Below are 23,513 nucleotides of genomic sequence, written 5' to 3' on the forward strand. Positions count from 1 at the left end.
CCCTGGCTCTACGGATGAATGGTGCATTCACGTCAGAGGACATTTGAGCTTGCTATGTGTAAGTCTGTCTAATGCTTGTCACTTGAGTTCGGAAAATCTCTAGGAAAATACCATGGTAAACTAAGTGGGTTGTTAACTAATCTTATTTACAAGGATGCAGGCTGAAGGGAAAAAAACTAGACTTATTGAGTTAGTGAGCATGCACATGTTTCTCTCCGAGTCCACTACAGCAGAAACACGCTTTGATATACAATGAGGTAAACAGGCAGTTTGCATTTACCACAACAGATTTGTTGCTCACAGAATATGTAAAAATGACATATAACTTATGCTAAATAATTTGTCAGTCAGTGAAGGAACTTACTGCTACATAAGGAATGAAACATTGGCATGAACATTTGAAAAATATTAATCTAAATGTCCTTTCAGAAATTTACGCAATAAATACTTTACGGCCGTCCCCAGACTTGTGTCCAACTGTAATCATCAATTACGTTTAGGGGCTAAACTATAGAATATACACGTACAGCCAAGATGCTTTGCAACTGTTTTTATTTGGCCATGAAAAGGCTGCTCCACTTATAACAAATGTTGGGCCATGTTTCCAGTGATTAGACTCGTTTTAATTACAGTGGCACAAATAAGAATGTGTATTAAGGAAGTTAAACATTCCTTCTCAGCAGTAACCTGTCTCACGCTCACCGACACGTGGAAGCTGTGGAAAACAATCTGATGCAGCTGCACTGGTTATGGTGGGAGTTAACGGTCGTAATCAAAGGCACGGGAACTCTGACCACACAAACGCTCCTCTGTTTACCTCAAACCACTGTTTTCTCTGAACGACTAAAGAAGTCTGAATCTAAATAAGCACAACTCAAACATTTACAACCGATAACATGAATAATGCGTCACGTTTAATTAGAGCAGTTTGTAATGAGAATTGTTATCAGTCGACACAGTTGCCCCCGGCTCTTGTTTTCAATCAATCAATCAAATGTTTTTGTACAGCCCATATTCACAAATCACAATTTGTCTCATAGGCTTTGACAAGGTGTGACATCCTCTGCCCTTAACCGTCAACAAGGGTAAGGAAAAACTACTAAAGAAACCTTTAACAGGGTAGAAAGAAGGTAGAAACCTCAGAAAGAGCCACATGTGAGGGATCCCTCACCCAGGACGGACAGAAGTGCAGTAGATGTCAAGTGTAAAATATCCAACTTAACATAACTCAGCACCAACCTGTCAATGGCGATGGCCCCGAGGGTGAGCATGCTGGCAGAGCTGATGAGCAGGTAGAGCAGGGCGGTGAAGTTGCACCAAACCACCCCGAACACCCACTCCCTCTTGGCCGAGCTCACGGCCACGAACGGCAGCACCAGCGTGGACAGCAGCAGGTTGGACAGGGTCAGGCTGAACACAAACTTGTTGCTGGGCGTGAGCAGATAAGGCCTGCGATAAAGGGTGACCACGACCAGGAGGTTCCCCAGGCAGGCGAGGAGCGTGATGGTCACTATGGAGACTGACTCCAGGGCAGCCAGACCCTCACCATTGCCGGCTGCGGTGCAGTTCCTACTGGTGTTCATGGTGAGAGGTTGGGCCACCGGACAGGTGAAGGAATGGTAGGAGACTGTTAAAGAACAAGACATGGACAAAAGGAAAACTGGTAAGAGAAATGACAGGAAAGACTCCTGTTTGCATGTTTTGGCTCCTTAAATCACAAATCTGTTGCTAGACTTAGTTTAACTTTCCTGTTTCATCAACATGACTGAAACTCCCCAATACTGTATGTTTCTATGCAGATAAAAAATTGACCTACAGTTTTTATTATTATATAGAAAATGACCTAGTGGTTTTGGTAATGTTTTTATATTTATATGGCGCATTTCTGGTCTTGATGATCACTCAAAGCTCTTTACAGTACAGTTTGACATTCACCCATTCACACACATTCATACAGTGCACCTATTAGCAGCACTTTGTTGTTCTATGAGTGCCAAATCAGGGTGCAGCATCTTGCCAAAGGACACTTCGGCTTGCAGATGGGCAGACTGGGGATCGAACTGCCGACCTTCAGGTTGGAGGACGACCGCTCTAGCCCTCAGCCACAGCCGAGTTAGTATACATACTACACACACATCTTTCTTATTTCTGTATCATGTCAACGCATTTGGCCGGGGAATACAAGACACCCCTATTAACACATACACACATACTCACTCTTCCAGTTATACAGAACATGTGGAAAAAAGGGACACAAGCATATATTTACATTTACTTGATAAATAGCATTTTCTGCTCTTCTCCAAGATTGAATTCAGGCTCATTTATAAGTTTAAACAAATGCCAAACATTACATTTAAGTATTAAGTTATCTCAAAGTTAACCAGATTCAACATTTAAATGTTTCTTACATATTTATGCATTAGTAATCATAATGAGGTCATCACATAATATAAGGGCTGTAACTAATGACGATTGTGATCATCACTTCATCGCTTCCCCAATAAATCATCATGTTTATGAAATGTAAACAGATTTCTCAGGTCATGTCTGACAAACCCTGAAAATAAGAAAACCAGCAGAATGTCACATATCAAAATCTGCAGCCTGAGCATATTTGACATTTTTGCTTGAAAAATGACAGAAACAAATAATCTGTGATCAAAACTCCAGTGATATTAAATCACATACATGACACCAAAAAACAACTTGTCGACTACTTTTTTATATTATAAAACCATATCTGAAGGTTCACAAGTTTACATGTATCACCATCGTCGGGTTTTGAGTCAAAAACAGGACCCAGACTGAGCTGCTACTTCTTTGCAAGCTTTAAAAGTGGAGCTGGCGCCTGGAGGAATAAATCCTTTAGAAGTAAAAGTTCGCAGTTTCAGAACAAAGTAGTGAAGCTGTAAACCCTGACACTGTCACGTTAGCCTCGTTAGTTTACGTTGTTTTCCAGCGGATTTGTTAGCATCTCTCAGCTCGGTTAGAGTCAAACTGCTCACAGTAAAACTCCGGGAGTGAAAGTAAACTTTAAAACGCGGTGTTTTCCTCCTCCACATCTCAGTCCAGACACACATCAACTTTATCAAAGTGTAGAAAGAAGAAAAGAGGGAGAACACATTGCTAGCTCAAACGTCAACCGTTAGTTAGCCCGGGTTAGCTTCAAAACTTTCTCCCATTGTCCGCCGCTGAAACGCGTCCACTTCTCCCCCGGCTCTTACCTGCTCGGGCTCGGCTCAGCGGCACCAGATGTTCGGCCCTGCGGCGACAAAACCTCCATCTTCTGCTTTCACGCTGGGACCCGCCGGGACGGAGAGCTGGAGGGTCTCTGCAGGACCCGGGACACCACGGAGTCTGAAAACATCGGAGCCGAATCACACTCGACCAGCGGCGGCTGCAATGGCGTCCTCCTCCCCCCTCCTCCGGTGTGTGGGTGGTCCAGCCGTGTTTTCTTGAGCACCTATTCAGCCTCCGGCTCAGATAGTGTCATGTTTTTACATCGCTACAGCTTCAGAAGCGCTTAAAACCTCTTAAAGGATATTTAATCCGTCCTCTTGTTCAACGTGAAGCCCAAGCGTCTGATCTCATATCAGAAATAACAATATAAACGTATACATGTGTCTTTAGGGACGATCTGTTGATATTTGTGAATGAAGCCTCGTTTTTTTCCAGCAGGACCACCCACGTGGATCAAAGCTTCCCGCACTAATGCGTCATCCTCCTTCAGCCAATGAGAAGCAGGGAAGCAAGACGGATTCCGTCCATATGGTGGCGCAGTCTGCCAGCCGATGCACCCAGGGTGACACTGAATCTGAGGCTGATAAATATGAATATTGTAATATCATTATAATATCTATGTAACAACACATGCATGTAGATAAAATCATACTGCTTTTAAAATATAGATATAATATATAGAATAAGAAGCTCCAAAGTAAAATTGATGCAGTGTAATGTAGCAGACTTGCAGTAAATCCCAAATATGTAAATGTTATGATCAGTATTAGTGTTTTATTGCATTACTTGTGTTTTGTGTATTTCATAACTCTTGGTGGCAGCTGATCCTGGACTGATTACAACAAGACTGCTTGATATTCTCACATATTCTATTATTATCGGCAATAACTCCTCCATTTTCTTATGAAAAATACTTTAAATATTGACATACTTCTCCATTATGCTAAAAACTGTTTCCTCTTATCAATGTTGTAAATATTTTAATATTTTTGATGTCTTCAGGTCCATACGGCATCTATCGCACTTCTGTCCGTCCTGGGAGAGGGATCTCTCACATGTGGCCCTGAGGTTTCTACTTTGATGCCACTCTGTTACTAGGTTTGTTTCTTAGTAGTTTTTCCTCGATGTCTGTACTGTCTCAGTGTCCGCCGTCTCTTCATGTGATCCCAGTCTGACTCAATGACTTAAAATTTTCATTATGAATGAATCTCCTCATTAATAAATGTATTATTTGGAAAGGAAAAGAAACGAAGGCAGCTCTTGCCTTCTGGCAGTGTTTGTAAGGACTGAAATTATTTATAGTGTTTGGTATTCTTTCTTTTTGTCCCATGATTCTGCATCAAATCTTAAGGGACAAGTCAGAGAAAATATTAAAAAACTGATATTTACACTCTCAAAAATGACATGACGACAAATTGAACCACTGGTTGGAGATATTTATTGAAAAACTAAATATTTATTTCAATATTTCTACATTGCCCAGGTTTTTTTAAACATTTTTTATTCCATTTGCTAAAACGTGAAAACATTTGTATAGCAATAAACAACTGTATATATGATTATCACATGTTATCCATACCGCTGCTGTGAGTCAGCAGGGATTATTTGTTTAATATTATCTGTTATTTATGTTGACATTTTGGATTTTGGTCTTTCTATCTGGGCATGTTTAATGCATGAGACAAAAAAATAATTAACTAAAAATCTATAAATAGATTTTCTTACGGTTATAAACAATACTTTTATATTGGATCCAATCCTGCAAATGAGTCTGCAGTAACATAATGTTTATAATTGTCATAAACTGGCTGAGATATGTAAAAAACATGGTTTTGGTATGATCACGCTCGGCCTAACGTGTACAAGTTGCTAATCTTATCTCTTTCAGTAACACACATTGAAAAGCTACATTTCCGCTGTAAACTTGCCACAATCATTGCGCTCAGTCACAGTAAATTTAGAATGTAAACAGAAAACCATGACAGCCGCAGTCTCCTATTGAGGAGCGGGGCCAGGCAAACCATGCCATCTTTGCTCTAAATCAAAAAGATGTTGACACAACGACTTTGAACTCATTAATCTTGTGTTAAGATGGTGAACAAGAAATCGTCTCGTCCTGCAGAATCCCCTGCAGTTGGACTATAACACCACGTTAAAACCTGAGGTTAGAACTTCGGCATGGGGATCTGTGGAGTGTAGTCAGTCAGAAGAGAAACCATCAGACCCTGAGAGAGAAGAGAAACATGCAGATGAATACCATGAACATGAAGGATGTTAACGACTGAGAGGATCTAATTTAACCCACACAAGGTTCCTGTGAAACCTGCGTTTCATCTCACCATGATTGTCCACTTCCTGTTCTCAGCCTCAGTGAAGACCAGGGAGCGGGAGGAGTAGAAAACCTCATCATCCACCTCCTCCATTTTACGGGGGAGACAGTGTAGGAAGGTCCAGTCTGGTTTGGCCACACTTCCTGTCTGAAATGACCCAAAATACAAAGGTCTTAATGAAGTATGAACCAGTTTACAATCCCTACACATCTAGTTATTTTATTCACAGAATTTTTTTTTGTGCCTTTGGACAGTAACAGAAATTCAGTATTTGTATTGACCAATTCATTTTATGTGCACTTTTACAGATAATATCACCCAGGCAGTTTTGTTCATATGATAATCTACCGTGCAAAGAATTTTCTCTGTTTATAAAAAGTGCATCTGATTTAATTTTTACCTTGGTTCCTTGTTCATATAAATAAAGTAACATACACTTAACCCACAGTTAAATGCTACTGCCTTGTTTAGAGTCATCTATTCTTACAGGAGCCGGTTTGAGACATAGTTGGTGTTTTTCAGTGATAGTGTGTGTACAGTTGCGTGGGAACAGGCTCCTGCTTATTTCACCTAAGCGACAGGCATGTTGGTGGGTGGCCCTTTCTGCGTTCTGTACCAAACAAAGTCTGAAAAAGTCAAGAGGTTGGATTCTCCCTTAAATATGAATGAAAAGTACTCAAATCGATTTTACCTTCATTTTAATCTGGTAACCATGAAAGTCTTTCAGCCTCTTTTTCTTCTCCTCCTCCTGTCCCATGCTGACCCAGGTGTCAGTCACCAAAACGTTGCTGCCGTGTGCGGCCTCCATCGGGTCAGAGGTCAATACAAGCTGTGTCCCGTGCTGAGACAAAAATAAACCATCATGCTCATGTTATCAGACCTCAGGTATGTTTATAGGAGTGGCGCCTAATGACAAGCTCACCTCTTTGCAGAGTTTCTGTGCCTCTTGAATAACACTCCTCTCTGGCTCATACCCCTGTTATGAAGATAGAGTTTTAGGTTAATATCTGGTTAGAAAAGCTGATGTAGATGGCGATAAAGAAGCTAAATGATTTGTTCCTCAAGCATTTCCTCTCTCAAGACTATATGGGATTAAATCTTTTATTGCAAATAGCTCAGAACAGAGCAACCAACAAAGATCGAGGTTGAAACATTAAAGACTAAAAGCCTAAAAAAGACTAAAAGACATTTCTAGGCATTTTGCTTCAATGATAAGTGCCTAGAAGTGTCCGGCTCATTGTGATTGGTCGAGACATTTCTAGGCATTTTGCTACTATGATAAGTGCCTAGAAGTGTCCCAAGTATTGCACTTCCTTAGCCACTAGTGTGGGACATTTCTAGGCATTTTGCTTTAATGTAAAGTGCCTAAAAGTGTCACTAGTATTGTGCTTCCTAACACCAAGAGTGGGACATTTTTTCAAGCATTTTGCCTCAATGATAAGTGGCTAGATGTGTACGGCTCATTCTGATTAGTCGGAACATTTCTAGGCATTTTTGCTATAATGTTAAGTGCCTACAAGTGTCCCACGTATTGTACATCCCTAACCACAAATGTTGGACAATTCAAGGCATTTTGCCATAATGATAAGTTCCTACAAGTGTCCCGAGTTTTGGATCATTTTTGGTTCTTCACACTTGGACTTGTGGCTGAGCTGGGGACGAACCAAGCCCTTTCTCTCAATCATCCAAGAGCCGCTGACAGTTCTCTGCCTGCCTCTACACCTGCTAACTAGAAAACGACAATCTGCCAACAGAAATGATAAAAGTGGACTCAAAGAGAAGACAAATGCTTGTGATTGTGTATAACGAGACAAACCTTTGGTGTAGCAATCTTAAGATGAACGCCCAGTTTGGCTGCAGTCATCATGAAGGAGTGGAGGACGTTGTTGCCGTCTCCAATCCAGCTCACTGTTAATCCACTGAGCGACCCATAATGCTCCTGTAGCAGAGAGGTAATTTTAAAACACTACATCATTTTCATTTATTGAGTAAAGTGAAGAGTCAGATACCTGTAAAGTGAGGAAGTCGGCCAGGATTTGGATTGGGTGGTAGAGGTCGGAGAGACCGTTGATGATGGGGACCGAGGCAACATTATCCAGCTCCTCTAACGTGGAGTGACTGTAAACTCGGGCCAAGACAATATCACAGAATCCTGAGAGAACCCTGAGGAGGAGGATGAAATATTAAACATGGGACTGAGGTTCATCTACGAGATCAGACACACGGCGCTGTCACTTCAAAAATAAGGATCGTTACCAAAAAAGAAAAGTTCACTGGTTGGACTATGTCAAAATCTAAATCTAATTCAAATGGCATCATAAAGAACAGGAGGACAGTGCTCGAGACCATCGGGACCATTTCACCTCCTGACTCTAAGACTCACCTGGCTGTGTCTGCACTGCTCTCATTCACGCCCAGGTGGATGTCCTGAGAGGTGAGGAAACAGGGGTGTCCACCCAGCAGAGCAAAACCTGCAATAATAATATTTAGACAACTTAAATTTGCCTACAGAGCTTGAAAATACATTTAGATGATTTAGCTCAAGTGTGTGTGGATGTGGTCCAGGTATTTTTCATGCACTCATGTTGTGGGGGACCTAGATCTGTTTACACAGTTACATTATTGAGACTAGAGACGAAACCTCTAGCGTAAATCATTACATTTTAATGTGAAGACATGTTTTTAGGTTTGGTTTTGGTTAAGTTTAAGTTAAGGTTAGTGTTAAGGAAGTAGTTACCGCGGTTAAGAATAGAGTCCCCATATTAGGCAATGTGTGTGTGTGTGTGTGTGTGTGTGTGTGTGTATGTCTGCTGCACAGAGGCTTTTTTACAGGGATGTACTGAAAGTCGTCCATTCAGCAGTTCTATTATGTCAATACAACAATAACTTTGAGCCCAGCAAACAGTGGGAAGTCACATTCTTCTACGAGCGTGCACATAAATGTAATAATAGACATTTGTGTGAACTTAACCAAGGAAAACTGTCCAGTGCATTTATTAGTTTTACCTCCAATGACCCACCTCCACTATCATTCATGTCTAAGAGTCTAACTGAGCCACATGGCACACACCAGAGCAGATAAAAGCAAGGCACCTGTTTCTGTGGACATTCTTGTTCTGGTGCTCCTCTTCTCAAATATCATAGCAATGGACTTTCCTTGCAGAAGAGGAAGATACTAAAATAGAAATGATATTAAGTTTGTGACTCACACAGAGGATGCACACACTTTAAAAAAATGATAAATTAATACACAGCCTTGGTTATAACAGCAACATACCTGTTTCTCATGTTTGATCCTGTGTTTCAAATCTCCTGACACCCACAACAACCTCTTGATCTCATCTGAGCTGAAATCTTTCAGAGTGAGACAACTGCGACCTTTCAAACTCACCGGGGCGAAGGAGGCAGCTCCACAGCTGAGCAGAGGAACAAATGAAATCACAATGCATGAAACGTTCTCTGCACTTTAACAGCAGAATAACTTTGAACCAACGTGAAAGTTCAAAATAACGCATGTGCAGCTTCTCACCTAAGCCCGCGTCCAGAGCGGCTGTGCAAAGTTTTCAGACATTTGAAAACTGGGCTGTTGACGGAAAATAGTTTAACAAACATTTCAGCTCAAAATACAAATTCTGTGGAGGCGCTTGTTTTGATTCAAAGTTGCATCAGCATTGATTCACTGCCTCTCAGCCACATGCAGCCGGAGGATCACCAGCCAACCGACAGCGTGGCTGCTGTTGACGTCAGTGCAGGGGGAGGAGAGGAGGCGGGGCTTCGAGCTGCAGGACTGATGATGTAATATTATTAACCAAAGCCTGCCCAGAGAACACGTCTCTACATATTATACATCATTTGTGCAGGAGTTTAACATGTAGGGAACTGGAGTTGTTTGCGTTTCTTGAATCCGTGTTTTTTTTCCTTTGTGTGCAAGATTTTTTTTTTTTAAACTTTTCAATCAAATTCGGCATCTTTTCTGTAGTTTTTTTCTAACCAAACCAGGTTATTTAACAAACAAAAACAGTTTTTCTGTTGTCTGTTTTCAAATAAAATGTGTATTTTATGTTCTTAGAATCAAAATATGTAATCTCTTTGTCTTGTACTTACTTATAAATCCTGTTAACAAATGTTATCCCTTTTTCTGAAAGGTTTCTCTTTCCATTTTAAACATCTACTGATTCTCATAAAGCATTTTGAGCCATGTCTTAATGAGGATTAAAAATATGCATCCATCTGATATCCTGGATTTCATGGGAACTAATGTGTCAGAAAATCTTTATGTAGATCTTTTTTATTTCACTCCACACCAAATACAAAATACTAGTCTGCTCTTTATATAATCAAAACTATCATTGCCCATGACTTGATCCCTGGTTAAAACCAGGATGATCTTCCTGGTCCTCCCCTCCCTGACCTCTCCTTCATCTGCCGGTCTGAGCACAGAGCTACATGTGACATGTGAGGGGGGGCAGTGGAGGAGATGACCGGACAGACTGATGCAGACATACCCGGTGAGCCTGTTCTCTACACATACAGTCTCATCTCTGTAAGGTCCTATTTACCTTTGAATACTGCTAATGTATGTGTGTGTTGTAAAAACCTGTTGCTATTCCTGTCAGGCTGCCTCTTAAAGAGATGAGATGTGACAGCAGGCTTGGCCGGGATTTAGCCGGTGTTAGAGAGCATTCAGTCAGACAGTGCTGCCTTCAGGTCCCGTGTTAAGTTAGAGAGCAGTCAGTCAGACAGTGCTGCCTTCAGGTACTGTGTGAGAGCAGTCAGTCAGACAGTGCTGCCTTCAGGTACTGTGTATAGAGAGCAGTCAGTCAGACAGTGCTGACTTCAGGTACTGTGTTAAGTTAGAGAGCAGTCAGTCAGACAGGGCTGCCTTCAGGTCCCGTGTTAAGTTAGAGAGCAGTCAGTCAGACAGGGCTGCCTTCAGGTACTGTGTTAAGTTAGAGAGCAGTCAGTCAGACAGTGCTGCCTTCAGGTCCTGTGTTAAGTTAGAGAGCAGTCAGTCAGACAGTGCAGCCTTCAGGTCCTGTTTTAAGTTAGAGAGAAGTCAGTCAGACAGTGCTGCCTTCAGGTCCTGTGTTGAACCTCACATTCGTCAGCAGAACAGAGAGGTCAGCTCTGTGCAGTGCAGAAATGATGTGCGTTGCTCAGTATAGATACTGCATGTGTGTGTGTGAGTGTGTGTGTGTGTGTGTGTGTGTGTGTGTGTGCGTGGGGGTAGATAGAACAAGACAAGATTTTTTTTCAAACTTTTATTCTGTTTCCTGAAGAAACAGGAGCCATCTTCACATTTGGAAAGAGCAGCTTTGCAGACAATGTACCCAGTAAATTCTGGTTGAAGAACGACCATCCAGTGCATATATCCTGTGGTGGGGCGCACACTGCTGTCATCACAGGTACATATATATATATATATATATATATATTTTTTTTTTAATGAATACTAACCTTGCACACTTATGGACAAAAAGTCATTTTCTGCAGCCAAGTCAAACTTTCACATCTGTTGTGGTTATGCAGACAATGGGAGGATCCTCATGTTTGGTGCCAACACCTGCGGCCAACTGGGACTGGGATTTAAACGTGCAGCCAGTAAACCTGCCTCTGTGAAAGGTACCTCACTTCACATTCAGACTGTAGCTATAATAAGCTGTTTTATTTCCTTATTAATTTCTTAATTTACAGCGAAAAGGCCCTAGGTGACACCTCGGAATCACTTTACAGTCCGAAAGCCAACAATATGCAGTTTACACTCACTTATGACAAAGGAAATTGGCAAAACGTCACAACTGACTTGTTGAAATCAAACAATATTTGGTATCCTGGCTCAGAAGTATGTTTGCAGCAATAAATTAATATTGTTTTTGATTAATTTTGTCATCTGACTAACAAATTCCATTGATTGTATTAACAACGGCTATGTTTCTCTTTTTTAGCCTTTAAGTCTGAGACGGTGAAGCTTGTAGCTTGTGGGAGAGATCACACAATTGTCTGCACATGTAAGATCAATAATGACCATTTCGGTGAATAGTTTGTGCTCAGTGGTGGTTCTCCTGTTGAACAAGGTCGTGCATGTTTCCAGGGCAGGGTTGTGTGTACGGTGCTGGCAGTAACCACGAGGGACAGCTCGGTTTGGGTCACTGCATCAACACAACGTCCTTCACCCTGCTGCCTCCTTTCTGTGACGATGCACCAGTCAGGATGCTCTCTGCAGGGTGCAGCACCTCAGCGGCCTTAACAGGTTAAAACACCCGTGAGAATTAACTGCTGCACCTCACCCAAACTGTATGAGTGTGTGTGTCGTTGTTGTACTACTGTTTCTGTGTGTTAGCAGAGGACGGGAGGCTGTTCATGTGGGGAGACAACTCCGTGGGTCAGCTTGGTTTAGGGGACGAGGGATCAGCAGCAGAACCCAGAGAGGTGGATGTTGGAGAGGCGGTAGTGTGGGTCTCCTGTGGATACCACCACTCAGCATTTGTCACAGGTACAACACAAACACAACACAAACACAGCACAAGACTCAATCTTTTTATTCTGTCAAACAACCTCTGTAGCACATGATTAGCAAAAATACATTTTGACAGGCAGTTTATCTTAAAAGTTAATATAAGTTTTCTACAATAATACTGGAAGATCAATCTGTAGCTGGGTCGCATTGTGTACTGCAACTCTTTTTTTAACAAGTATTTTTCCTTTAATTATTTACTTATGTGCTTTTGCGTTTGCCACTTTAGGGATCAATAAATTATTTATAGAAAAAAGTCCCATTAAAAGTGATCCTACATCAATATTGTACATTCAGATGTCTTAAACATGATTCCTCGTGTTGGGATTATTGTGTTGGTTTGCAGTGGCTGGAGGTCTTTACACGTTTGGTGAAAGTATGAATGGACGTCTTGGTCTCGAGACAGAGCAGCTCGCCAATCACAGAGTCCCCCAGAGGGTGCAAGGGATTCTGGGTCGTGTCATCCAGGTGTCCTGTGGAGGGGAGCACACTGCAGTACTCACTGGTAGGTGTTACAGACATTATTATTTATTTTCTCAGTTTGAACTAAACACACAAATATTTGACCTCCATGTAATCATAGGTGCAAGACTTCAGATCCTTTACTGATTGTGGTGAAATTAATGATGCAAGTGTAAAAAATACTTCATTTGTTTGTTTTGAAGGATTTAGTCAAGAAAAATCACATTATCAGTACATTTTTATCAAAATCGGACAAAAAGTTTTTACCTCCCCGTCGGGGAATTGAACCCCGGTCTCCCGCGTGACAGGCGGGGATACTATCCACTATACTAACGAGGAGTTAGTGAATTGGCCAGTATATAGTCTATTTATTCCAGCGTGTTGTCAACAGAAGCGGAACTGTCAACGACATTTCATCTAAACGAGGAAGTAACTCAATCACTCAGATAAATGTAATGATGTAAAAACAACTATACTTCTTTTGAAATATAGTGGAGTACAAGTATCATGTAATGGAAACACTAAAGTCATAAAAAAAATATAACGATTATATTTTCTAATAATTACAGTCACTGGTGTTAACTGTATATAACCAGTATGGCCTGTTTGTCTGTGTCTCTGTCAGAGGGGCACGTGTACACCTTCGGCAGGGGTCAGTACGGTCAGCTGGGCCATGGAACGTTTCTGTTTGAGGTCGATATGCCAAAACCACTGGAGCACTTTTCTAACAACAGCATCAGACATGTCTCCTGTGGAGAGAACCACACTGCTGTGATCACTGGTAAGATTTCTCTTGTCATCATAATAGCATGTAAAACAGTAAAGCCTGTTCAGCTTTGGGGTTGTTCACAAGGTTGTTCATGAATGTTTTGAATACTGTACATTTTATTCAAGGCTTCGAAATAATGTATTTTTTTATGTGGATGGGGAAACTGATTCAGTTTCAACTGTTTATCCTGAAATCAAACCTAAAATGACAGAAACCATCTTTTAGGAAAATAAAAAATGATCCACGTCCCATCCACTAACATGGAGGAGTCAGGAATTTGTGGCCTTTACTGCAGCCACCAGGGGGTAATGGAGATGCATTTTCTTCAATTACGGGGGGCCTTTATATCTGTCGTAGCCTTCTGAGAAACAGTGGGACATTTTTGCCTGAGAAATAATCACTCTTCTACATGTTTTGTTAATTTTGAGTTTGTTGACAAATGGATGAATCCACGTATTATTTCATTACAACCACAGTTACAGGATTATAACACAACCTTTAAATCTGATTTCATGCTATTTCCCCTCCTCTGCAGAGAACGGGCTGCTCTATACATTTGGTGACAGTCGTCATGGAAAACTGGGCTCAGGGGAGGAGAACTTCACAAACCAGTTCAGCCCAACACTTTGTAGACGTTTTCTGAAATACAACGTTCAGTTAGTAAGTGGATCGTTTCATCTGTAGCTCCAAGTGTGTGCCTGTCGACTGTATTTTAGCAAAACAATAACCCCGAAGCTCTGCAGCTTGAATCGCTGTGTAACTGTTGTCTATCTCCTAGGTGGTATATCCTTTGTGTCTGAGAGTAAATCAGTCTAAGTGGTTGTTGAGGCCGATTTGAGGAATCATACAGCACACAGTTATAAACGCCATGTGTTTTCCTACATTCAGGTGTCCTGCGGTTGTAACCACATGCTGGTACTGGCTGCACCCAGACCACCACAGAGCCAGGAGGGGGTCCCAGAGACGGATGTCACCATCGATGACAACTTGTTGCGTTTAGAAATGCTCCAGTTCGACACTTTGACGGATCCAACTCCACTGGTCCCAAAGTCTGCCCTCGCTGCTCGAGCTCGCCACAGAGAGAAAGTGAGAACCTACTTCTAATTCTAATTATAAATTGACGGAACTGTCCGTCTCTATTATAATTTTCTCAACAACTCGTCATTCGATTGACACCAATCTTTGTGGATGTTTCCGTGAGAATCCATGGAAGTGCAGTTTTGACTGTCATGTTTTTTGAATGAGAGGTTTTTGAAAAAAAACGCAGGATTAAAACATACAAGCTAAAAAAATCTATCAATGCATTCATAACCATTTAACTGTGTCCAGGTCCCTTTCATTTAAAACATTGGAAATAAATGTTACTATTACTGCTGGGTAGTACTGAACATAATTTATGCCTTAGTGGTTTCCCATCATAATTTGGCGGGTATGATGATGAAAGAGATATTTAACTGGTTTCCATGTGGTATTAAAACGTCTGTAACAGTCTCCTGCTCAAATCCTAGAGATATATATTTTTGGGGTTTTAGTTTCAGATAATTGTAATCATTGTTTAAATCCAGTAGGGGGCAGTGTTGCAATAGCATATGCCTCTGCTGTAGTGCCACTAGCTAACTGTTGGAGGAGCTCATTAGATGTGACATAAACCTTTAGCTCAGTAATGATTATTTAGCTGTTTACCTCCTCTTGTGTTTCAGGAGAGCTCAGTGGATCTGTTTGGAGAAATGTTCCAGAACCTCCCGCGTTTGAACTCCGACTTCCTCAACACCTCGTGGCAAACATCCAGAAACGTCTTAACCCGCACGACACGTTCAAAGGACGTGACCACCCCTTCATCACCCCCCAAACCCCTGTCGGACACACCACCAAGCCCACCACTCTCACCCGCACCTCTGTCAGAATCTGTATCCTCCAAGCCATCAAGCTTATATTCTCAATCATCACTTCAGAGTAAATCCCATAGAGTCTCCTCCTCTACATCTGAACCCGGAGACTTTCCCTCTTCCATACTGTCGCCAAAGTCTGTAACTAAACGTAACCCGAACGTGTCGGGGGCAAAAAAGGCCTTAAATGGCAGAATGTCATCACACACTACAGGTCTCAGAGAGAGAGAAGGCCTCACCTCATCACCGACAGGTATATTAAACCTGTCATTTTAACAGTGGTTGTTGCAGATCCATGTAAACCATGAATAAATATTAGATGTTACACATGTTAAACACACTCTTGTCTTCTGTTTCAGAGGGAGAAAATGTTCAGAGACTTGTGATCAATGAAGATTTGCAGAACAGAAGAGGAGTCGACTCTGACATTTTGCCAGATATGGTGAGAGCGAGAGAGAAGTAGATACGAATATATACAGTGGAATGCATCGCCCTTAACACATTGGATTGCACAGGCAGAATGAATATTGCAGTTACGAGAGTTGAACCAGAGTGAAAGTGGAGTTCATAATGGGTGCGTGTAGCACATTGTTCATAGCTGGACGTTATTTTCCCCTGTAGGCTCCTTGGCTGTGGTTGAGGTTGTGTGCACTCCAGGGCAGGAAGAGGCAATGTTGAACACTCACTTAGTTTTCCAAGAAATGTGCTTAGCCCAGCAATGTGTGTGTGTGTGTGTGTGTGTGTATGTGTGTGTCTGCAGCCTGTGTGTTTGTGTGTTTTAGTGTCTCAATATTTCACATTAATTTGCTCTTTAGTTTGGACTTATTCTACTAATAAACAAATGTTGTTGGGCTACACACAAACACACACACACATACACACAAACACACACACACACACGCAGACACACACACACACACACACACACATACATATACACACACAAACACACACTTACATACATACACCCACACAATGCTTTGGAAGAGTTGGCAGGAGCTTTGCCACATCTCATCAGCGTTTCCATTGCCAGGGTTGAAGCAAGCTGTGGAGTAATGTATGAACATGTGGTGCTCAGTAACTCCTTCCTCTCCTGGCTGTAGTTTTTAGAAGTACAGAGGTATTTTTTACAACTCATACTCATGAATAATAACAACAAAAATAATGATAATACACTTTATTTGTGTAGCACGTTTTTTTTACAAAGTTCCAAAGTGCTTAACAAGATGATAAAACAATAGAATTAAGTTACTAAAATGAAAAAGTGACTCACATGTTGGCATTTCCTTTTCCTAATTGAGTTCTGCAAATCTGACAGCATTCACACATCTATGATCAGTAATGTGGGATTCAGTATCTTGCCCAAGACTGGGGAAGACAGGGATCAAACCACCAACCTTCTGGTTAGAAGAGGACCGCTCTAGCCCCTCAGCCTCAGCCACAGCCACCAACCATGAGGAATTTATCATCAAATAATTCCTTATTTACACATTTAGTAGTTATCATCACATCGAGTCATGTTTCTGACTATACAAAGACTGTAAGTCTAATATTTTAATCTCTATCATCTCCGTTTTTGGTCTCCACCAGCCACTGAGGGAACTACTTGTCTCTTTCATTGCTATTTTCCACTTTATTCACCAGACAGTCTGTACCTTTATCTGTGTGGTGCTCAGTATTTAGTGCACAGGTTTTTTTTTGGAGCTTTTTCAGCTTCCTGTTGTGGCTGAAAATGACACAGTGACTCTGATAACTCAGCTTATCAGAGGTAAGCTGAGTTATCAGAGATACTGAGGCATTCTGCCAGCTCCATAGACTGCAGATACAAAGGCTCCATCAATCTGGCCATGCTGGAGGTTCAGCTGATACTTATTGATAATCCAGCTAAATGTTTTACTGTGAGTGACTCCTTTTACATTGTCACATTGATTCCACATTGTCATTTGACACATTACTATTAAGAATATTGATTAGAAACATTTAAAAACAAGTGAAACAAAGTGTATGGTATTTTTTATTACATTAAAATATTATGGACTCAGTTTAGGTCTTTAAGTGATTCAATTTAGGTTTTGTGCACTAAGAATTGCATCATATTTAAAAAACCTATGTTGTGAATGTTAGAATGTAATATGCAAGTCACTTAAAAGGTCAAAACATTTTGTGGCATCTTAAGTGGATATTACCCTAAGAAATGTAGTGAAGTGTAGTATATATAAAGTTGCATCCATTTGAAATTCTGAAATACAAGAAACTCAATATTATATGCAGTAGTACTCCATTGGCTGTACCTCTCCTTTGCTCTGTTGTGTAGGGCTTGATGTGTGACAAAGAAATAATCTAGAGAGGTACAAAAGATAATTCTGCGACCAATTAAACATCATCTCACTGACCCCAAGTTAACCGCCATCTGTTGATCTCCACTGTAAAATAAAAATTAAGGATAACTCTTCTTTTTCTCCACCGTCACCATGGTTTTCTCTCACGCCCACACCAACGACAGATTTGTTGATGACTGATTTGTTATGTTTGCCCGTAATCAACATATGTTCTGTGATATTCTTGGAATTATAATTTCAATCTATCTAAACAACATAACATGCCACGATTTCCCTTTGAAATTGTATAACACTTCCTTTATAATTTTTTGTTAAAAATCATACTGTGCAGAAATGTAATTGTACAGTTAATCTCAAAATATACTAAATAGTGTATTTTTTGTGTTGTTGCTGACATGATGATGTATATACACTGTTATATTTAAAATATCTATTGTAAATATTGTTAATGAATAACAGCCACATCTGAAATTATACAGTCAGATGAAATTTGGCAGTAAAATGTCATAATTATACATGTACAGTCACATTGATTGCAGGTCTGTTGCTTTTTTTTAACTCAGCATATGACCTTTTTCTGCCTGTTTTATTTTAAATTTCACATTCAAACAAATCGCTGCTTTCTCTTTGATTTATTTCAGGAAAAGAAAAAGGGCCAAGCTCTCAGAAGAACAACAAAAGACGATGCTGCGTTTACTGAGCAGCTCCAGTCCGGAGGGAAAATAGAAAAAACTTCTCACGGGGCCTTCCCCGCCGAGCTCCTGAAAGGCTGCAGCTCTTTAAAGAAAGGAGCATCTACAACAAAGAAAAATAACAACAATGTTACATCCAAAGGAAAAGAGAACATCACTAAGCAGCCCCATAAAATCCCAAATCAAGATGAGAAAAAGGCACAAAAGGAGCTCTACCATGTTAAATCCACAAAACACAGTAGGAATAAACCATCAGAGTTAAATGAAAAAGCTCCACAATCTATTCACTTGGCTAAAGCAGGTCAGAAAGCAGCTGCAATGAAGGAAAGTGGAAGGAAAATTACAGATTTGCAAGAAGTCCACGTGAACCAAGAGGATGTGATAGAATTGATACGGACAGCAAACCGAGAGGAATCTAACTTGTCAGCTTTGGACAAGACATCTCCTGTTATCAAGGTCACAGAAGGAAATGAAACAAACAGCATGTCTTTTCAAAGAGGAAGTTCAACTTTCAAGGGAAATGCTGCAGAGGAAGACGTCAAACGTGCACCAATCCAGATGAAAAGAACAGACGTCAAACGGGCCCCAGCGAGAGATGTGCACAAGGTTAAATCTGCAGCAGGGAAAGGTCAAAGTAAAAAGCTGTCATCGGTGAAAAAAGGAAATACACCTGTCACCATCCCTGAGAAAGCCCTGAGTGTGACGTCGACACCTGTGAAAGTCAAAGAGAAGCAACAACAGCTCAAATCCACACCAGTCAAAAGTCAACATGTGGAAAATAATGCAGTTCAAAGTAGAAGTGAAGAACACGGTGCAGATAAATCTGTCAATAGCACGGATCAGAAAATGAAAGGTAAACCTGCAGACGAGCAGAAGTTACCTGATGAAAAGATAGCACAGGAAAAGCCTTTGTGGGAAAAAGGAGAGGAGATCAAGGATAAAGGTGAGGCAGGCACTAAGGATAATAAAGGGGCCACGCTTAGGAGAAATAAGACTGTATCTCCACAGCAGGATACACCTACACCTGTGGTGGGCAACACACTTTCCTCACAAACCCCTCAGAGAACAGAGGAGGTTTCTATCAGCGGTGCCAAATTCCTGGAGGCCTTTGAACCTGCTGATAGAGATCTGCTCGTTTCACAGAGTGAAAACAAGGAAGCTAAGGAGGATAAACCAAGATGGGCACAAATTCTCAGTGACGCAGTCGCTGTTCTTCCCGCTGATGGGATGGTAGGTGCAGCTGTGGAGGTCCTCGCTGAGGCAGTGACAAGTGTACCGGTGGACACAGCCGTCTCAACACCGTCCAAAGCATCCGGTCGAGGGAAAAAGTTCACAAAGCAAAGTGCGATTAGGCAGCCTTCGTTCGCCTCGACATTCACCTCTGCAGAATCGTCAAATCAAGAAGAAGAGAACGCAAAGAAACACGCTCAAGTCAGTGTCCCGTTAGAGTCTCGGAATAGAGTTCAAGAAGATGACTGCGATGATCGTGATCAGTCTGAACATGAGGCTGTGAAAAGTAACACGACCAAGCAGACAGGGGTTGAAGACTGTTCGCAAACAGATGTACACAACTTGAAAACTTTCCAGCAAGACCACGAAGAGCAGGAGGATGAAGATCAGAAAACCTCAAAGGTCTCCAGAGAAGACGTAGGAGAAGATGATGAGAATAAAAAGGGAGAAACTGAAGATGAGGAAGAAGAGGGACAGAGTGTAAGCAATGTGGATGACAAAGAGGAAGAAGAGGAGGAGGATAGAGGAAATAGTAGCTGTAACAAAAAGGATGAAGAAGAGAGTGTTTCTGGAGAGGGGGAGCAAGAGGGAGATGATGAATCGGAGGAAGAAGAGGGTGAGGAGGAAACAAACTCTAGCAGTGAGGAAAAGGATAAAGGGACTGAGATGAACAATAGTATGGAGATTGAAGAGGAGGAAGAAGGAGAAGAGGAAGAAAGCAGTGAAGCGATGGGTGAAGGTGGAAGTGAGTCTGACGCAGTTGAAGAGGAGGAGGGGGGAAGTGAACACTCCAATGAAGAAGAAGGGGAAGAGGATGAAAGTGAGGTGAGTGAGGACGAAGAAGAGGAAAGTGGTGAAGAGTCGGTGAGCACAATTGACAGCAAGAGTGAAGAGGACGAAGAGGGTGAAACTGAGGAGCAAAAAGATGATCAAGATTCCACAGAAAGTGAGGATGAGGAGAAAGACTCAGAAGATGAAGAGTCAGATGAGAGCATAGGAGATAGGAAAGATGATGAGAACCAGGATGAAGTGAGTGTTGAGATTGAAGAGGAGGAAGAGAAGGATAACGAGAGTGATGAAGAGGAGGAGGAGCAAGATGAAAAAAGTGAAAAAGAAGATGAGGCGTGTGAGGAAGAGGAGTTGTCAGATGAGGGGGGAAGTGGTGGGGGTGAGGAAGGGGATGAGGAAGAAGATGATGACGAAGAAGAGAATGAAACAATGGTTAAACTGACAGAGACAAGACCCACAAATCTGAGACAGGAACAAGGTAAACAAAAGATTGAGGATGAAGGGGGAGAAGAAGCGGGTGAGGAAGAAAAGGAGGAAGAAGAAGAGGGTTGGGATAGAGGAAAGGTTGCAAAGGTGGCTGAGGACGGACATGAGAGTGAGGAGGAGGAAGAAGAGGAGGAAGAAGAAGAGGAGGAAGGAGAAAAGGGTCAGGAAAGAGGAAATTTCGCAAAAGTGGCCAAAGAAGAACATGAGAGTGAAGAAGAGGAAGAGGAGGAGGAAGGAGAAGAGGAGGAAGAAGAGGGGGAAGGAGAAGAGGGTCTTAAATTAGGGGAGGTTGCAAAGGTTGCCAAGGAAGAACATGAGAGTGAGGAGGAGGAAGAAGAGGAGGAAGGAGAAGAGGGTCGGGAAAGAGGAAAGGTTGCAAAGGTTGCTGAGGAAGAAAATGAAAGTGAGGAGGAGGAAGAGGGGGAGGAAGGAGAAGATGAGGAAGAGGAAGAGGAAGGAGAAGAGGAGAAAGGAGAAGGGGGTCGGGAAAGAGGAGAGGTTTCAAAGGTGGCCGAGGAAGAAAATGAGAGTGAGGAGGAGGAAGAGGAGGAGGAAGGAGAAGAATCGGAAGAAGAAGAGGAAGAAGAAGAAGAAGAAGAAGAAGAAGAAGAAGAAGAAGAAGAAGAAGAAGAAGAAGAAGAAGAAAAAGAAGAAGAAGAAGAAGAAGAAGAAGAAGAAAAAGAAGAAAAAGAAGAAGAAGAAGAAGAAGAAGAAGAAGAAGAAGAAGAAGAAACGAAAAAGACCCAAACAAAAACACAGGACACGCAGAAGTTGCTTCCCGACAGAAAAGAGAAGCAGCAAAGAGAAAAACCAGAACCAGCTCCGAGGACGAGGCAGAGACCTGCAGGAGAGAAGAACCCAGAGGAGAAGCAGTTCTGGAACAATGTTCTACCGCAGTATCTGGACCTGCAGTGAAGGCTAGGCTCAATGCTCCTGAACAGGCAAAAGGTATTCAAGTGGTATTTAGAGCCGGAGAAAGTTTTATTTTTTGGTACATGAGTAAAACGTTTTTTTCTGTAAAAATATATTTTTTGATTATTATACATATAGATATTTGTTAGCTGTAGAGATATATTTGTAAATTTCCAAAAATATATATTTCATAGGTGTCAAAAAAAGATTGTGCAGTCAGCAGTGGATTTAGTTAAAGATAAATAATAATAATTATAATCATTTATCAGGCTCTGGAAACATCTGCAGTACTTTTTGCCAAGGCAATTTAATGCTGGTTTTAGTCATTTCAAGGAATTTGTTGACTGTAAGAAAAATACAGAAAAATACAGACTATCACAGAACATCCTTTAGAAATATAACTTTGGTTTAAAATAAAGAAATGATTGATTAAACAAGTTAAATTAACATTTTGGTTCTCTGTATATAATTGGATATGATTTGTTTTACTTATTAAATTGTATATATACATTGTTTTGTACTTCCTGATCATATTTGTATCCTTCTTTCTGCCTGGATTTTGTATAATTATGGTTGAACTAAAGTGCATACTGTGTGTACATTGGCGTTAAAAACATAAATTCAAATACTTAAACCTTAAAAGATTCTTCAAAATATACCCAGTGAGAGCACCCGCTCAGTTTAACTCTGTGTAAACAACCGTTAGACACAACAAGATAAAGCCCAGAGACGGCCTCAATCCCAAATCATTGCCTGTAACACCACATTAAAGTTGTCAGACCAATCCCTCAGAGCCAGGTGAGCAAAGATGGAGTCTGTTCAGTCTTTATCTCTTTCTTCCCCTGATCTAAGAGCCAGGTTGAGGCTCATGCAGGCGTTAACCGTTGGCCGAACCCTCGTGTAATTACAGCTCAGGGGATCGTCCTGCACGCCTCCTTTTCCTGTTTCCAGTCAAGACACGGAACGCTTCAACACCTTTGTGGACTCGCCTCCAAACGCACACGCACACACACCCACACACACACACACACACAGACCCTCACACACACTCTATAAGCCGACTTCATGCTTGTGGTAGAGGAAATTAAACACTGATTATTCTTTCACCAGCGCTGAAGTTTCTCTAAAACATTCCGCTGTGAATGTTTGTTTACATGAGCAGCTCTTATGAAACAGAAGAATAATCAGCTGTCTGCTATAAACATGTTGAGCCAGTATCAATCCACTTTGGTTAAAAAATATTGGATCCAACTAGATTTACTGTAAAATCTTCACATCTGCATCAGCAAGTGGCAAAATAAGGAATTAAATCAGAAATATCTTTCCAATGTTTTACTTCAACTTGTCCCTGACGATGAGAGGAGATAGAAATTGAAAAGCCTCAAATTTATTTGACGTATATTTGACTTTTTAGTTTGCTGTAGGTCCCATCTGCAAACATGGAGGAGAAAAGGTTTATAACCTGTACTGCAGCCAGCCACCAGCTGGCGATAGATACATTTTGGTTTAACTTTTGTGGAGCAGTCATGTTGTCCATCTTTATATCCTGTGCCACTGCACTTTACTCAATAATATTTTTGTACCACCAATATTTTTCTTGTGAAATGTAGATGTTATGTACATTCTGTACTTTTGGTAAATTTTCTTATTTTTACTCAATAGCCTTTTATTGTTTATTCGATTGTCTAACTCATTCTGACTTTCCCTCATTTTGAGGATCAATAAAGTTTGATCATCTTATGAACTATCCTTGTTTAGGACCCTTCAGATTTATCCTGTGACCTATTAATGGGTTCTCATCCCTCAGATTGGATAACATTGGTATAATTTATATGGTTTCTTTGAATCTGATTTTCTGCTC

At 41.2% G+C, this 23,513-nt stretch overlaps 3 protein-coding genes and 1 non-coding gene across 4 annotated transcripts in view; 1 reads left to right on the forward strand and 3 right to left on the reverse strand.

Moving 5' to 3' along the window:
• The window catches only part of gpr161a (G protein-coupled receptor 161a), a 10,115-nt gene extending 6,476 nt beyond the window's left edge, over positions 1–3,639 (reverse strand). Inside the window, exons 1-2 of the mRNA XM_053440741.1 lie at positions 3,228–3,639; positions 1,240–1,627 (exon numbers count right to left, since the gene is read on the reverse strand). Of these exons, the coding sequence (XP_053296716.1) occupies positions 1,240–1,583 (344 nt within the window). The 5' untranslated portion in view covers positions 1,584–1,627; positions 3,228–3,639. The remainder of the gene's footprint in view (positions 1–1,239; positions 1,628–3,227) is intronic.
• A 1,019-nt stretch (positions 3,640–4,658) lies between these two features.
• On the reverse strand, positions 4,659–9,304 carry otc (ornithine transcarbamylase). Its single transcript, XM_053440742.1, has 10 exons — positions 9,103–9,304; positions 8,851–8,989; positions 8,667–8,748; positions 7,957–8,044; positions 7,583–7,736; positions 7,390–7,512; positions 6,496–6,549; positions 6,265–6,414; positions 5,583–5,720; positions 4,659–5,468 (listed from the first exon to the last, which is right to left on the reverse strand). The coding sequence occupies exons 1-10, from the start codon at positions 9,183–9,185 to the stop codon at positions 5,409–5,411; spliced, it is 1,071 nt and encodes a 356-aa protein (XP_053296717.1). The 5' UTR covers positions 9,186–9,304; the 3' UTR covers positions 4,659–5,408.
• A 746-nt stretch (positions 9,305–10,050) lies between these two features.
• Positions 10,051–22,094, forward strand: rpgra (retinitis pigmentosa GTPase regulator a). Its single transcript, XM_053440329.1, has 13 exons — positions 10,051–10,081; positions 10,853–10,978; positions 11,103–11,195; positions 11,519–11,581; positions 11,665–11,823; positions 11,917–12,066; positions 12,434–12,592; positions 13,175–13,330; positions 13,854–13,978; positions 14,207–14,404; positions 15,019–15,457; positions 15,564–15,646; positions 19,298–22,094. Exons 1-13 carry the CDS (start codon positions 10,051–10,053, stop codon positions 21,653–21,655), a joined length of 4,140 nt encoding a protein of 1,379 aa, XP_053296304.1. The 3' UTR covers positions 21,656–22,094.
• Positions 12,817–12,888, reverse strand: trnad-guc (transfer RNA aspartic acid (anticodon GUC)). Its single transcript has one exon. It is a non-coding gene; the product is annotated as a tRNA-Asp (tRNA).
• Positions 22,095–23,513: the final 1,419 nt, after the last annotated feature.

Source organism: Pleuronectes platessa, chromosome 14 (genome assembly GCF_947347685.1).
Source record: "Pleuronectes platessa chromosome 14, fPlePla1.1, whole genome shotgun sequence".
Taxonomy (NCBI): Eukaryota; Metazoa; Chordata; class Actinopteri; order Pleuronectiformes; family Pleuronectidae; genus Pleuronectes; species Pleuronectes platessa.